Below are 16,827 nucleotides of genomic sequence, written 5' to 3'. Positions count from 1 at the left end.
TAGAGATCTCTCTGGAGGATTCCCGTGAGATCTCAGTGTGCATCAACACCCTGTTCTGCCATACTGATTAGCTACACCGGGAAGTGTCCAGCTCATGGAAACACAGCCAGCCTTCCATATTTCTGTGCCCTGAACCCACCTCCACACTATACAAGCCACAGCCACTTACCAGGAGTCTCATCTCCTGCTTCTTGCTCACTAGAGAGCAACTGCTGAGACTGGCTAGACACCTCCAGAGTGGAGAACAGTTCCTGGCTGCCTGCCCCACTTGGCAACCCCATCGGGAGCTGCACATCCTCCTATAACTCCACCTCTTCATCAATAACTTCATCCTCCAGCTTAGGTCCTCTTTCCACTGCCTCCGTGCCCGCCGAAGTATCCATGGGGCTCTTGCCGTTGGAGGGGGCGGGGGGGGGGTCACCGAGGATACCATCCAGCATTTAAATGGGAACCAGGCTCAAAGCCTGCTTAGGTTAGGTGGTCACAACCCAGGATTTGCATGGATGAAAGAACCACACCCACAGGACTATAAAGTTATTTACAGTTCCCACCACCCACTGAACTTTATAAAAAAAATAAACACAATAGCATGTCTTATAGAACATTTATAATACATAAACGGTTCACAAAGCCTCATACTGAGGTAGAAACAGCTTTGTAAAAATGTACATTACATATATTCATAGACATTACAATGTTTTAAAGTAAAAGAACCCAAACATACAGCTCTGCAGTTAGGGAGATGACAACCGCATAAAACTGCATCACTTTTCCCCCCAGGCAAACACTAAAGTTACATAAAATAAGGGGTTCATGAAGAACACACTGATGCATGTCAGCGTGCTCTTCAAGATAGAACTTAAGAGCATTCTTGTCCTATGACTTATTAATGAAAACTACATCTATTTTGCTGCAGTCCCCTTTCTTGCAACAACTCCTTAGGACTGCAATGGTTTTGGATTGAAAATTTAAACTATAGAACACAGCAGTGTTTTATGTGCTAAAGTAGCTAAAGTCTACAAACTCTAAAAGCAAAGTGAAAAGTGTATATGTCAGATTTAGCAAACCTACCTTAAATTTGACAGAGACCTATGTGTTAAAAGTTTAACTACTGTTATGCAGCGATGTGGGGAGATTTTGATATTCAAAGATTTATTCAAACATTGACTACCTCTTAAAAAAAAATGTTGAAAGTTGCTTTATTGTGCTGACACAAACTCAGTAAGTATTCATGTATTTGCACCAGAAACCATGACAGGAGGTACGATAATTTGGTTTACAACTCGCTTCCCAACTTTGTTTCTACTTACAATGTTCCTATTTTTAAAAAGACTGAATGCATGTAAAAGTATACTGCTATTGGTCAAACAGCTGAACTTGTAAGCAGAACAGCAAGATTAGTTAAATGCTTCTCATTAGAGAGATGCATTTTGTCACAGGACTTTACTATTTTACAATATGCTGTTTCTTTGAATGTTGATTTAATAGAAGCCAAGCCCAAGTTTTCATTGATTAAGTCTCGACAATAGGTACAAATGTGTCAACTAGGTCCCCTCAACAGTGGTTATAAAATTAAACTCATGGTGTGAGAAAAGAATCCTAACTAAACCCACATGCTTTGGAAAATGTAGCCTAAAGGTGTTGTGTTGCATTTTTTTAAACCAATACTCAGATATACAAATAGAAAAGAATATCAGGCTCACATTTATACAGTATCCCATATAGGCAATTAATTTCACAAACTAAAGGTCATAAGGAAGAATCAGACCTCCTGTTATCAGTAAGGCTGCATCAGGCTTAGAAAGCTTTCAGGACTGTCTCAATTCAGGCACACAAAGAATCCCCTCCTTTCCATCCATGAGAGAAATAAAAGGTTCAAGTACAAGGCCAAATCAAACATCACAGAACTGAGTAAGCAACATACAAATCAGAATTCTAAGAAGACTAAATAACTGATGCTGTGTTATGAAATAAATCCAATATATGTGTTTTAATATGCTGTTTTAAATACCCTTAAATAGAGCATTTCTTGCTCCCATCACATGAAAAATCAGAATGTCTAGATATAAAAATACAGAAAAAAAACAGTTCCCTATAGCAGAATAGGTTAGAATATGCATTCTAGAAAGAAATGGTGTTTCCCTCTTAACTACCCACTGAGTTACTTGATTGCCTGCTTTTCAGAGGTGCTAAGCAATACCAGTTCCAACTGAAGTCAACAAGAGCATTGGTGCTCAATGCCTTTGAAAAAAAGTCAGACAGAGTTAAAAGTTCAGTTACAAGCCAGTACTACTTATGCAACATAATTTTGATGGGGAAAAACCCTATAGTATTACCCATTTCATTTTATATTGATTCAAAATAATTATCACTAAAAATCAGCACCTAACTTTTGAGGCTTCTTTTGAAAAGCCATAGCCCCTATTGCATATTTCAATACGCTGAGTTCAACAGGACTACTCATGAATATAAGTGTTTGCAGTATCAAGCCCTTACAGTTTTCCTCAAGCTGCCTCAAATTTTGATCTACTTCTACTTGTTTACTACACACCTCTAGGAAGTTGACTCTAAAATAAGTATATTTATGAATGAAACTTACCACCAGATGTAAGATACTCTACCAAGTAACATTGGATATATTTCTGAAAAATTTCATGGGAAGCATAAACAAAAAGACACTGAAGTATTAGTTTCCTTTTTCCTAAAATTCAGTGTTGTGTTTTTATTAACAAAAATCAGGAATGCACAATACAGACAATTAGCTGCTTTCCTGTCCCACCTGGTAAAGTGCTTACTCATAGAGTCACTAATTTCATGCTTTAAAAAATAATTTATGCAGTAATTCAAGAAAGCTGCCACTATTCTGGAATTATGGTCTTCAGAATTAAATCAAGTCTGTATAAATCAGATTAAAAGATTGAGATGTATTGCAAGTTGCCAGGATATAGTTTGGGCTCATTACAGCAACATGAATGTACAAGTCGTACAGCAATTGGAGTATAACTCCCACCTTGGACCTAAAACGGAATATATACTGTACTCAAGTCCAGGGGGTGGCAGGGGGAAAAAAGTTTTTTCTTTTTATTTAAAGATGTGTCCATTGCAGGCAATGGCTACAGCCCTAGAAAAATATGACTTCTGGCACAAACAGATTAAGCATTTACAATGGAATTAGTGTCTAGATTTCTAGACCTACTCAAGATGTATTTATCTGTGACTGTTACCTAAAGAGGACAACCATGTCAGGACTAGTAGCCTCTCTATAAAAGCAAAAGGAAAACAAATAGTCATGACTTTCAGTAATACTATATTTTTGGCAATAAACTGTTTTATATTTTGTTAGGTAGTTATACAGCAGGACCTTGCCAATTCCCACTAGTGACTGGGAGACCAAATACAAACTATTAAGCATACTAGTCAAACAGCTTACAGTGAAAAAAGCAAGGATATGTATTTCAAGTGCACTTTGTTCATGTCAGAGGTGCAGTTTGACAATGCTTCATTGCACATTTGCAAAATATACTACCATATATTTACTAACAATCTTAATGTAAAACCTCATTATAATACTTTGCTGAGAAGCTGAGTAAGCCCACTGTCACAAACAGGCCCAGTCTCCCTCTGGAAGGGCACCACTTATGAGTGAGTATTATAGGGAACATTAGAGACATGCAAATTAGGGAGGAGCTCTATATTCAAAGGGGGGGGGGAAGGGAGGAGAACCTACATTTCCTTCACTAACCAAAACACTTTTAATATAAAATATATTAATTTAAATACTGTTTAAGACCTTACAAACACAGTATGCAGTAAATCCATAAATAAGGCCAAAACGGTCCTTACATTATCCTGTTGTGCCTGGCTATTGCAGCACATATGTAAAAGGAGCCACTGTTGGAAAACAAGCAACACAACTTTGCACTTCTATAGTGCCTTCCATCAGAAGATCTCAAAGGTCTTTAGAAACCAATGGATTAAGCCTCACAATACCCCATGAGGTAGGTATGATCTGCATTTTACAAATAGGTAAAATGAGGCAGAGAGAGATTAAGCAACTAGCCCAAGGTCACACAATGTAAGTGACAGAGCTGGGAAAAGAACTCAGTCCTTCCAACTCTCAGTCCTGTGCTTAATTACTAATCATTGTTTCTCATTGTACATATGTAACTCCAAAGGTGGATTTAAGGGTACATTTTGGCCTGGAAGACGACTCTCAGCATGGGCCCAAAGTCCCTTAGTGTCCCCTTTTATATTGCCTTCTGTTCTCCCCAAATACCCCTCTGACTCAAAGAGTCAATGACCCAATTCTTGAGAAAGTACGAGTTGATGGCACATTGTAACAGCTTCTTCAGAGCTAGTCTATCATTTAGTTGAGTTAAACATTTTTAAACTGAATATTTACAAATTCAATGAGTAAAATTCTTTGACACATTACTTTAAAAAGGGTAAAATATATTGGATGAAATCCTGGCCCCACTTATGTCAATGGCAAAGTTTCAACTGTCTTCAATGGGGCCAGGATTTCACCTACCGTAAAAAGTACTTACTGCTGCATTGAGATGATTAGCAAAATTTCATCCAATTGAATTTTTACTGCAGTTATCATTTAAACCCTTGAAACCCAGGAAATATAATGCCAATGTTGACAGACGCTCCACTTGAACAGTGCTGGTTGGCATTACTATGATAAATACCAACTCCTTTAAATAAAAGCTCCAGTTCCAATGTTACAGCACTGGAACTTAAAGGTTCTGGCAAATTCTTACATTTATACAATGATCTAATGAAATCAAAAGTGCAACTGAACTTGTGAAGAAGGAAGAACACAATGCATATTTTATGAATTAGCCAACAATTAATTACTTTATCAGTCACTTCATCTCTCAGTCTGACCAGAGTATACAGCAGGTTGAACTTACATTTTAACAGAACATAACTTTCACAACTGATTTTTACAGCCAATTTTAAATTACCCCATAGCCCCACTGGGGAAAAAAATTGGACAGTTTTCTATCAATCACGTGATACATTTCCTTTAAAATATGCTACTATTTATGCTATGCAATAAATCCACACACACACGCACACACACAAAAAATAACCCCACTCACAATAGTTCACTGTATAAGTTTATGGAAAATGTGTGAAACTGACAAAGTGGTTTCTAGTTTGATGTTGTTATATCAATAAAAACATTCTATGAACTTTGGCTTTCATGTGGGTTACAAACAATATATTAAAATATCTACAAATCAAATATTAAGGGAAAGAGTAGCCCCAATGAAAAGTCAAACACAAACTGAGTTCCGATTTACTTATCCCTCAAGTAGCTTTTCAGGGGAGAAAATATTTTAATTTGAAGCACAACAAAAGTCTTCCTGCTGAAGTGTTGAAACTAGTTTTCCAAAATTTTGTTTACAGCATTGGCACTCTTTCAGTGCCGCTCATTACAAAGTCAACACGAACACATTGTGTCATGACAATGCTATTATGTTCTTTAAAACAAGCATTCTAGATTTAGCAATGTGACAAGAACAGGGACTTCAGCAATTACATTGCTTGACAAACTTGCATCTCAAATATCAGTCCCTTCTTCTTGCAATAAAGCTGTAGTTGAAGCCATCAAAACTCAAAACAGCACAACCCTGGAGATTACAAAGATGATTCAAATTGTGTGTCTGGGTCATCGTCTGCCTCTAGCCTAACAGCAGGTATACTTTCCGATTTAGTCCTCCTAGTTTTGTGGTGTGGAGAGTCAATGATTATTTCTGAGCATGAAATAGCAATTGAAGAGGTCTTTGCTGTCTTCTTTTCAGTACTGCCTTCTGCTGTCCCACAACACTGCTTCAGAGCACACTGAGTTCTGCAGGGAAACTCACATTTGCCAACACCTGATTCAGAGCCTACACTGGAAAACTCAGGCTGAATTGTAGTGGCATGGATCCCTTCATCATGAAAAATCTCTTTAATGTGCTTTGCCACTTTCATGTATGATGCAGGGTCATGACATTTTATATGAGCAGTACCAATGATCCTGCTGCCTGCCAGCTGCCAAACATGTAGTTCATGGACTGCTTCAACTCCTTCAAGTTTACGTAATTTCAAGTTCAAAGAATAAATATCAATTTGTTTGGGAACAGTTTGCAAAAGGATAAGGGCAGATTCCTTAAGTAATGGATAAGTTGTGTAAAGGAGTATACAAACCATTATCAGACAAAGAGCGGGATCTAAATACAGCACCCAGCAGGGACCAGCTACATGAATACCCTCTTGTATGGGTAGAGCAGCACTGTCAAGCAGTGGGGCTACAGTAGCATTTTCTATGCAATGGCTATTGACACATGGATTTAAACAGGGCCCATCTTTGGGGCATGGGTTCCAATAAAAGTAAAAGACCGAGGCATTCACCACCACAATCACTGAACCCAAGGCATCTCCAAGCACATGCAGAAAAACTCCACGCATGTTAAGCTGTCCACTGGAGTCTTCTTCAACCTCAATGTCCAGAGAGTTACGACCAATGCTTCCATTTGCTTGTAGTTCCGCCTTGCCATCACCTGCAAAGAAAACAGTGAAACAGTGACATACTACATCACAATATCAGATATTATAAACATTTTACTATATCATAGTATGAACTCACAATAAGTTTAGAAACCACATTACTACAGTGAATATTGTAGCAAAGTGACTTCACTTAGGTTTTTGTTTTTTAAATCCTCTACCACTGCACAATTCACCTACAGTTATAGCCCAGCAATTCAATTTGTGTCCTTGTAGCTTATAGCAGAATAGTGGATAGAGAAGAGTTTATTGATTATCTGTACAAAGTAAGCTGTGAAACTGTTGTACTTTCTATAGTAGGATAAGGAAGGGCCAGGTAAGAGAAAAGATGTTGCAGTTTATTCAAAGAGGTTCAACTGAGTGAAGTGACTAGAAACTTCACTACTTTCAGAGCAAAATGCACAAAAAGCAAGCTAGCCAGTCTACCACTTCCACAATAACTATGAAAGTCTAGTGGTCACTGCTGATCAGAAGGGAGAGAAATATACCCATATGCACATTTTTATAATTTTTGAAGGTACTCAGAAAATGGGGGCCATAGAAGAACTAGATGAAGAGATAGACAGATGGCTTATACATAGAAGGTAATTGGTTAGGACATTAGAATGTAGATTGTTAGTGCTTGTCTGCACTAGGATATGACAGTGTTAAAACACATGTTAACTAACACAATGTGAGACATATGTTAGTACTCAGCATAGACAAGGGCTATCATATTTTAAGTTTATCATGTGGTCATGCTTAACCCCACTATTTATATAATGTTTTCTAGTGTAGAAGAGACCTATGACAGTATAAAGGCATATAGTAGATACTACAAATTTCTGAGGTATACGGTGTTCAGGTATGACAAGAAAGAATTAGTATTTTTCATGGAAATTTAACTCTGCATTTTCTGATTTCCAAGCATTTCAACTTTACAAACTACAATATTCTAATGAGGTTCTGTCACAGATATACTTAACTGTAATGCCTAAGGATTTTACGGAGATGAGGTGGGTGAGGTAATATCTTTATTGGACCAACTTCCGATGGTCAGAGAGACAAGCTTTCGAGCTTAGACAGAGCTGTATTTCAGGTCTGGGAAACGGAATACCTCTGTGTAAGCTTGTCTCTCAAACCAACAGAAGTTGGCCCAATAAAAAAAGATTACCTTACCAACCTTGTCGCTCTAACTCAGTGGGTTACTATATGTTGAAACTAGGATACTTACCTAGGAAGTGAAACAACACTAAGGCTTATTAAGTGGTCAAGTTAATGCTTAAGGTACTAGAGCAACCTTCCTATATTGTCATAAAGCAAATCTTTTAAAAACCAACATACAGCCCAACTACACAATGATTAGCGGATTGAGTTTATGTTATGCTAAACACTTAGAGAACAAGAAGATGTAAAGTTTACCTGACAGGTGTCTGGTAGAGATGCATTTCCCCCCAACCCACACCGAAGTCTGCTGGATTGCCAAACAAGGGCACAATGCAGAAAGGAAGTTGTCGGAGAAGAAGGGTGCATGAGTGTACTGAGTACCTGTGGATCCTTTGACTAGCTAATATAGGAACAGCAACTGTCACCAAGATACTACTACATAAACTACTACCTAATGAGGGAGTCTCTTACTTTTCTTCCACCAGCATGCAGGTGGCCTCCAAAATCCACTGTGTAGTACAGGATGTCATTACCCCTCTACCACGGTACTTGACAAAGTCATATCTCCCTTACTTTGTCCTACTTCATCTCCTCTGAGAAAGAGGAAGTGGACCTCTCCCCTACCCATCTCCCAATCTGATACAGGCGTGTCTACCAGCCCCTCGCCTTCCTAAATTTGCTAGAAGAGATTTTCCCCCTTCAGACCTCAGGCTAAGGGAGGGATCCTACCGGGGGCAGTACTGCTTACCTAGCTTCTCCTGGTTGACTCCATTGGTGCTGCTGCAATTCTCCACCAGCGTGTTGGTCTCCTCCTTGCGCAGCACAGCATCACCGTCCCCCGAAGACCGCTCCAATTTGGTGCGGCTGCCGCTGCGGTGGTGCTGGCTCCCCCCGTGCGAGTGCCCGTGCCCCCCACCTCCATGCTGGTGGAAGAGGCAGAGCCCCAGCAGGTTGACGAGGAGCCCCGCAGCTCCCACGCCAATCACCACGACCGGCTGCTGGATCTCGTGGGGCTCGGTGAAGCGCTCGATGGCCTCCAGCAGGATGGTGAAGCAGAGGGCGGTGAGGAAGACCGCGTTGACCAAGGCGCCCATCACCTCGGCCCGCACCCAGCCGAAGGTGTTCTTGTGGGTGGCGCGGGTGCGCTGGGCGAAGCGCACGGCCACCAGGGCCACCACCAGGGCCATGACGTCGGACAGCATGTGGAAGGAGTCCGAGAGCATGGCCAGCGAGGCGGTGACCCGGCTCACCACCACCTCCACCACGAAGAAGAGGAAGGTGAGCGCCAGCATGCACATCAGCCGCACCCGGCGGTAGCGGGGCTGCCGGGGCTCGCCCGTCCCGTTGTCCGCCATCCTCGCGTTCCGCCCCGGCGGGGAGCGGCGCCCAGCGGGGAGGGGAGGCTGGCCGCCCTGACGGGGGATGACCGGGACTCGGCGCTACGGGGTGACCCCACGGGAGGGCGGCGGGGACGGGGCGGCTGCGAGCTCCGCACTCACCTGGCGGGGCAACAACTGCCGCGAATGAAAAGCGGGGGGGGGGGGGGGGGTGAGCAGCGCGAGCCGGGCTGAGCGGGGCGCGGGACGGGCGCGGTCACTCCGCTGCGGCGGCCCGTCGCTCTCCAGCTCCCCCTCCTCGGCCGCTCTTTGCAGACGGTTTGAAACGAAACTTTGCACCCGAGCCCCCTATTCTTTCCACACGGAACCCCGGCGCGTCTTATTGGCTGCGGCCCCAGCAGTGGGGGGCCGGGGCTGCCTCACATCTTCTCCCCTATTGGTCCGCAGCCATCACGTCCAGCGCATGGCCGCGCCCCGGCGCGGCGCCCATAGGCTCCGGCCGCCACCAGAAGCGGGGAGGAGGCCAATGAGGCGGGGCGAGGAAGCCGATTGGACGCTTCTCCCTGTCGCTCCTGCGGTGTCCCCTTAGCCCCGCCCCCTCCGAGAGGCCGTTTGCGGGACTGGTGCAAAACGGGGTTATGTGGGGCGAGTCTCCTCCTGCCGCTCCCGCTCTCCACACGGCCCGGCCGGGCCCGAGGGCGAGGGTGGCTGCTCGCTGCCGGCCCGGCGCCGCTGCCGTGCTGGGAACCCGACCCACCCAGGGAGCGTCTGCACGGAGCCGCCGCTCCCGATTGGTGACCGGCCCGCTCCCCGCACGCAGCCCCGCGGCACTGGAGCCGGCCGGGCCCCAGCCCACGAGTGGGGGGCGGGTCCCTGAGAGCCCGGAAATGCCCCCACGAGAGCAGCGCCACGGGGGTGGGCAAAGGGCACCCCCCCCAGAGGCCTCGGGCTTCGAAGTGAGCCCCCCCCCATCATGTGTCTGCGGCTCCCCGCCCGCCCCGGGACTGGGCACCCCCGGGCCGAGCACCTCTAGGGGACACGCTCGCCCGCCATCTCTCTTGTAACTGGGACCTACGGGCGCCGCAGAGGGGGCCTGCACCCTTAGGAGCAAGAACACAGCTGTCTAAACGTCCATCTTCGGCTCCTCTGAACCCAGTAAAGTGAGTCCTGCTCCCACAGAGTCCCCTCCACCTCCTAACCCTCTAACTGGGGTCAGCACCCATGCAGAGCTGCACCGCAAACAGCAGACTGAGGGGCCCTTACATCTCCCACAAGACTACAAAAATAACACATGCTTCAATGGGATACTGACACCAGTGGCTCAGGCCAAGCTGAGGAAATAACACCAGAAACATAGCAGCTTGTTTAGTTTCAGGATAATCATTACTCATCAGAGAACCATGCTCCTTCGTGTTTTTTTCAGCTCTACAATTAACTTTCAAAATGATGCAGTGCTGCTGTGTAAAGCACTGGAGTTACTAATAGGTCATGCTGGGATAATGGTTATGTGAACCAATCCCACCTGCCCACAGTAAGCATCAAAGTTAGGAATGGGAGAGGAAAGCAGGGAAACATGAAGTTTTGGCTTTACTGACCTTCAGCTGGGCAGACCTGGAATAGAAGTTATCCATACTGATCACTATATCCTAAATCAATAACGGATTCTTAACCAGACATTTGTTAAATCAAATGTTTCTACAATGAGTAAAAAAAGAACTGTGAATTATAAACAAGTTCAAAATAATGAAAAACACTCCATGCTTTCCTCGTACATAGATTGCAAAGTGTTTTGTCTTGATTGTAGCTAAAGATTTTTCACTCTCACTATCCCACAGTTACCATTATGTATCCTTTCCTCATTTGAGGTTCTCATGGACAACGACTGGATGTCTGGATACAGAGGTTGCTGGGGTATGTACAGGTCTGTCGCATCTTACGCGCAAACATGCGCAATTTCAGCTTTACGCAGTCGGCAAAAACAAAACAAACAAAATAATTTTAATACTGTACCTGTAGTGTGGGCGATTTTGCCTGCCATTCAACTCAATGTAATTTTGACTATACGCGGTTTTTGCTTTACTCGCTAACTGCGGAACGGAACCCCCGCGTAAGATGAGACTCGCCTGTATGTTTGAGACTTAACTAGAGCTGCACTGGAGAAGGCTGAAGATGAAGTGCCACAGAAATGTGTCTCTTGTTCCCTAATCATCATAAGTCAGTCCCATAATCCTTTCCCTGTTCTATAAATATCTTATTTTCTCCCTCTCCTGTGACCATTAACTATTTTGAAATATTTCTTTTTCTTAAAACTCATCACACTTATAAGACACTGGTTTGCAGTGTTGTTGTAGTCAGCTGTGCTGGTCCCAGGATATGAGAGAGACACGGTCATAGAATATAGTGTCATAAGACACTGGGACATGCTACTTCTTATTACTTCAACCATCAGCAGCTCTTCTGTTCCACCAGAAGGACCTCATCATGAGAGCGGCTCTCCTCAGCCAGCCTGTGCCAACAACCAACCCTCAAACTGTTGGTTCCAATGGCCATTCCCTCAACTACCAAATCCAGTAGCCAGTCTTCCACCTGCCAGATCCGACAGCCAACTTCCAGTGTTATTCCCAATAGCCAATCCAACAGTCATTCCCCCCAACTATCATTCCCAATTGCCAAGCCCCCAACTGCCCTGAAATTTTCTGATTCCAACATTCCATCCATTCCCTTGTTAATGGGGTATCCCCCAAACCAGTCTGCTCACCACTTCGTAGCAGCAATGAGGAAAATAATATCACCCTGTGTCTACCTTCTTTCCACAGGCAAAGTTTCTCTTCCTCCCATGACCTCAGCTCAACCATAAGCCTGAACCCTCAGTGGCTGCCTGTTCTGGATGCCGTAGTTATGATGAAAATAGTAATTGGACATGGCTTGGGACTGGACAAACTCCACTGGATTCTTGGCCGTGCCAGTAGCATTCAGTCACACCGGCTGAAAGAGTTATCGCATTGCATCAAAACATTATATCACAATCTTTCGTGTCCCCCTCGTCTTGCTGCAAACATCCTAGCACCACAAGGAGAGGAAATAGAATCACACTAATGACATAGGGAGGATCCTGGAAAACATGGGATATAAAATGTTTTGGAGGGAACATTTCTTGAAATGAATGGACAGTTTCCCTTTGCCTCTACTAAGACTGCACACAAGGGAACCAATTATGGTGGTGATTTAGTGATGTGCAAAATTTAAGAAATGACTGAGTTTTAAGTTAAGCCCTATCTCCTCTGGTAAGTCACTCCATAGACAAGGGTCATTAGCAGAAAATCTCTGGCACTCTATAGATTCACCCTGGTCATGTTTTGCTGCATTACCCTGAAGGACTTCAGCTTTTTGGGTGGATCATAAATGAAGAAATAGTCTCTGATATAGCCAGAGTTTAACCCATTCACAGCCTTCATAACTGAGACCAATGCTTTGAATTGACATTGGAAGCAAAGTAGGAGCCAATGTTGTCTCCAACTTTTCAGTCCTAGATACATGAAATAAAACATGTGGTTTCCTGGCAAGTTGGAGGTGGAAGACATCACTTATTGCCACTGTTGCTATGTGACCATTCCTATAGCTACAAAATAACCATTAATGTTATGTTTATCTGTCTAAACATAATAGCTATTCCTGTTTTTCTGTTGTCCAGAGCAGTGGTTATCTACCTATTTTTACTCAGGGCCCCTAAACTTAAATAGACAAACCTGCAGACCCCAATCAGAGGTGACATGGGGGGCATGTGAGGACAAATGCCCCCCCCCTCCAGATTTCTGCCTCCCATTTGGCCCTGCTCCCTGAAGTGCTGATGATGCAGGGCAGAGCAGTGGGGTACCTCCTTGGCTAGGTGCTGCCTGCTCATGGAGTCAGTGGCTGTGTGGCAACCCCTTCTAATGACAGGGGGAGATCTCTCTTCTGCAGTGACTCTGCAGTTTTTGGTTGAGCCCCCTCCCCAACCCGGACAGGCTGGGTGGCCCAATGCGGTGAGTCGGGGTGGAAGTGGCACTCCCTCCCCAAGTCCCATCTGGGCTGAAGCCCAAGGCCCTGTCACCTGGGCTGAAGCCCAGTTTATTTTGGTGGATCCACCAAAACCTGCTCACAGCCCCCCAAGAGGCCCCGGACCCCTGGTTGAGCACCAGTGGTCTAGAGGAGGTTTAACCGGACTGACCTTTACTCAGAGAGGCATGCGTGAACAAGAATTTCCCCAGAAAATTACATTAATGTTGTGAATCTTCGGTCCTTCCTCATCACCACCCTACCACCTCTGTAGTCCAGTTATCTCACCACCCTGAAAAATCAGTTCCTGGGCATAATCATTATTATTGTTATAGAATATATATTCCATTGTCAGGGCAGAACTCCACTTCCATTAGCTCACCCCATATTGGAGAATGCCCTGAACTGGTGACCAAATTCTATGGCATTTAAGAAGTTTTAATAGGAGACATAAATATTAAGCCCTTTGTGCCGCTGCAGGGCAACACAGATGATGACGCACATTGTCAATGAATGCCTGCTGACTAGGTTCAGCGGTGGCCTAGAAGAACTGAAGATGCCATCGCTTGGCTGGACAACTATGCACACACTAAAAAAAGAAAAGTTGCATCTATTTATTGCACCAAGTCCTACATAGGATCAGTGGCCCAGCCAATACAAATCTAATCAGTGTAATGAAACTTGTGGGGAAGGGGGATTGCGACTAGGACAGATACTTAATCCAGATAAAAATTGATTCTAGATGTAATCTTTTTCTAATCCCCCACTATCTGGGAGACAAATCTTTTGGTCATCTTCAGCTCTGCAACCAAGTTATGAGCCAAAGCATCTGTTCCTTGTATGCCATTAATACTGCCATGCTCCTTCCATAGCAGTTTAGATTACAGCTGGTAAAAAAAAATTCATTTTAGACTTATTTGATGAAAAATAGTCTTTTAACCAAAAATTTTCACAAAAGGGTTAAGTTTTTCCAAATTTGTCATTTTTTGTTGAAACCAAACTTTTTGGAATTTCAAATTTTGAAGTTTTTGAATTCTGAATTTTGAAGTGTCAATGTTTAGTTCTCTCTGGGGGAGAGAAAGGGGGTATTTTTACTTTTTCATGCTCCTTTTTTTCTCTTTTCCTTTTGCCATTCTGTAACTTTTCCAAACTTGAGGAAGTTACCATGTACCATAATAAATAATTAAAAGAGTAAAATAACCTCAATCACCATTACTACACTAGACATTCATTTTATGATGTTCAGTCAAAGGTGCTGGAACAATTTGTATAATGGGGGTACTTAGAGCCTTCGAACCAAACTGTAAACCCTGTATATAATGGAAACCATTTCAAGCCAACTTTGACATTTCAATTTTTTTTCATTAAATAATTTTCCATATTTTTTTTTACCAGCTCTAGATTGGATTTACATGAAACCTTACTTGGGCCATCAGTACTGAGATGAATTTCACAATGAATGAGAAAGGTCTGGATGAGCTCCAGAGATGATTTCCCTGCCTCACCTCTGGTGTTCTCAGAGGCCAAAAGAGAACAAACACTGGATAGCAACCAAAAAAATAAATGTGAAGGAATGAAATATGCCTGGAGGAGCTATAGTGTGAGGTGAAGAGGGAGGGAACTGTAGCTGCAACTAATTCAGATGAATATAAGCAGAGGCAGCAGAGATAGCTGGAACAGAGAAAATACCAAAAGAACATGGGAAGAGAATACAATAGGAGGACAGGAGACTGAGTCTACAGGTAGAAATATCAAAGCCATTGTGATACATGAGCATACAACATGTTTCAGACAGATTGAGATGGAAAACCAGGCCCAGTGCATTTATAAGATTACTGAGGACGGTTCTTCCTACTCCTGTGAAATAACCAAGCAGCATAACCAGGCCCAGCAATTTAACATTTGTTTCTACTAGCCTCAGCCAAGCACTTCATAGTCTAGTAACTCCCTTATAATCATCATCCAGATTAATCTGATCCTACATGCCATCTCGTATGCCCTCACCCTCCCTCCTGCTAGATCATCTTCCTCATATTACTCAGACTGCCCAGGCAGTACAAGGCCAGTTATGCTAACCTATATACAGTTTCCTGAAACTCATTTTGTGTGCGTCTGTTTATATGTAAAAATCTAGGTCTTTTTTTGTTTGTTCTTTAATTGTTCTGCTGGAGAAAACTGCATGGAATGCTTTAATGAATTTCATAAAGAGGCATTATCATAGAGCTGATAATTAGATTGCTGAAATGTTTTCCCAAACATCCCACTCCCTCTATTAAAATATGATTTAATGATACATTATACATAAGCAGGAAGGTGGTGACCAATTATACTGACATGGAGCATTTCCAATGTCCCCACTTCCGCCACCATCCTCTATATCAAAGTATGAGTTAATAAGCAAGCATTATTCATAACCTGGAAACTGGGGACAAAATAGGTAATATGGCTTTCACTCTTTAAACTCCCTCCTGTCCCACAGGTAGAGAGGGTCTTAATTTTATAAGAACTCTGTGTTATCCAGTGGAATTTTACTTGTAGGACAGGAGGCATTTTGGAGGCCCAGGACTATAAACTCTGTCATTTATTGCATTACAACTGCTATTATTGACAAGGATGTTAGTTGTTTTCACCATCTCTCTCACTGTAGGATTTCATTGATGATTAAAAGTACTGGGCTCAGAATCTTGCCTCAGTCATATAAAGTGTATCAATACAGTAATATCCGTTTAGCCAATACAACTTAAACCACAATAGTTGTTTATGATCGCTAAGCCCTTATTTTATTTTACTTCCGAGACTTGGGCCCCCACTAGAAAAAAAAATGCTAAAAGAACCAGGGTTATTTCAGCTGAGTTCTTAAAGGTGATTTGGAAGGAAGTGTGGGGGCAGCTTTCTGATGATATCTCACTTAATTCCCTGCCGTTACAGGGGCCTTGGACATTGGTGTACCTTAGCTTTCCTCTGCCCCTGGCACACAAAAGTGTAGTCTCCTGAGAGCTAGTCTAATTCTGGTTGCTGGGCTTGGGATGGAGGTGGCTGGGTAGCATTTATTGGCTTGTGATAAACAGCAGGTCAGACTAGATGATCTGGTCGTCCCTTCTGGTTTTAAACATTATGATCCTATGACTTAAGCCATTTCTTCGCTCCTTTCTGAAGTGTAAAGAAGGCCTGATTGGCTTGGTTTGGTCCCCCCACCCTCCGCCTGCCTGCCCCCAAGTTACATGATCTCAAATGTCTCAACTAAAGAAGATCCTACCCTACTCAAAGATGCCAGGTGACTGTATCTATCATGCTCAGTGTGCTGCCACTTCCTCCTGTCCTCACAATATTGCATCTCCTTGACCATACCCCAGTGTCATTCCCATAAACTAGGTTGCCATAAACTGCCATTCCCACACATTTCTATTGTAATATGACTCCAAATTCCCATTAATGTCAATAGGAGCAGACCCTAATTTTGGGATTTATAGGTCATTGGACAAATCCATGGGACTGTCTCATAAAATGCAGGCTAAGTAGGAACGCACAGATTTAAGCCATATGCCGGTATGCTTATAGGCGATCATTTTGTCCCTACTTGAATTAATTCCTTGAGTACCATACCTCTAGAGCAGTCAGGACTCTGTGAAGGTGAAACTTTATCCATAAACCTCTAGAGCAGTCACACACAAAATTCCTCTTGTGGTTTGTAGTTTGCAATTAGATTGCTGAAGTTACCCCCGCCTCTCTTTTTTTTTTCCTTAAA

The 16,827-nt window shown here is 43.2% G+C and overlaps 1 protein-coding gene and 1 long non-coding RNA gene across 2 annotated transcripts; one reads left to right on the top strand and one right to left on the bottom strand.

Annotated features, from left to right (window-relative positions):
- Positions 1-590: 590 nt before the first annotated feature.
- SLC30A1 (solute carrier family 30 member 1) lies at positions 591-9,434 on the bottom strand. Its single transcript, XM_005306338.4, has 2 exons — positions 8,459-9,434; positions 591-6,557 (listed from the first exon to the last, which is right to left on the bottom strand). The coding sequence occupies exons 1-2, from the start codon at positions 9,063-9,065 to the stop codon at positions 5,653-5,655; spliced, it is 1,512 nt and encodes a 503-aa protein (XP_005306395.1). The 5' UTR covers positions 9,066-9,434; the 3' UTR covers positions 591-5,652.
- Positions 9,435-9,461: 27 nt separating this feature from the next.
- On the top strand, positions 9,462-13,685 carry LOC135982502 (uncharacterized). Its single transcript, XR_010599892.1, has 2 exons — positions 9,462-10,958; positions 11,864-13,685. It is a non-coding gene; the product is annotated as an uncharacterized LOC135982502 (long non-coding RNA).
- Positions 13,686-16,827: the final 3,142 nt, after the last annotated feature.

Source organism: Chrysemys picta, chromosome 3 (genome assembly GCF_011386835.1).
Source record: "Chrysemys picta bellii isolate R12L10 chromosome 3, ASM1138683v2, whole genome shotgun sequence".
Taxonomy (NCBI): domain Eukaryota; kingdom Metazoa; phylum Chordata; order Testudines; family Emydidae; genus Chrysemys; species Chrysemys picta.
This window is presented reverse-complemented; position numbering and strand designations above follow the sequence as displayed.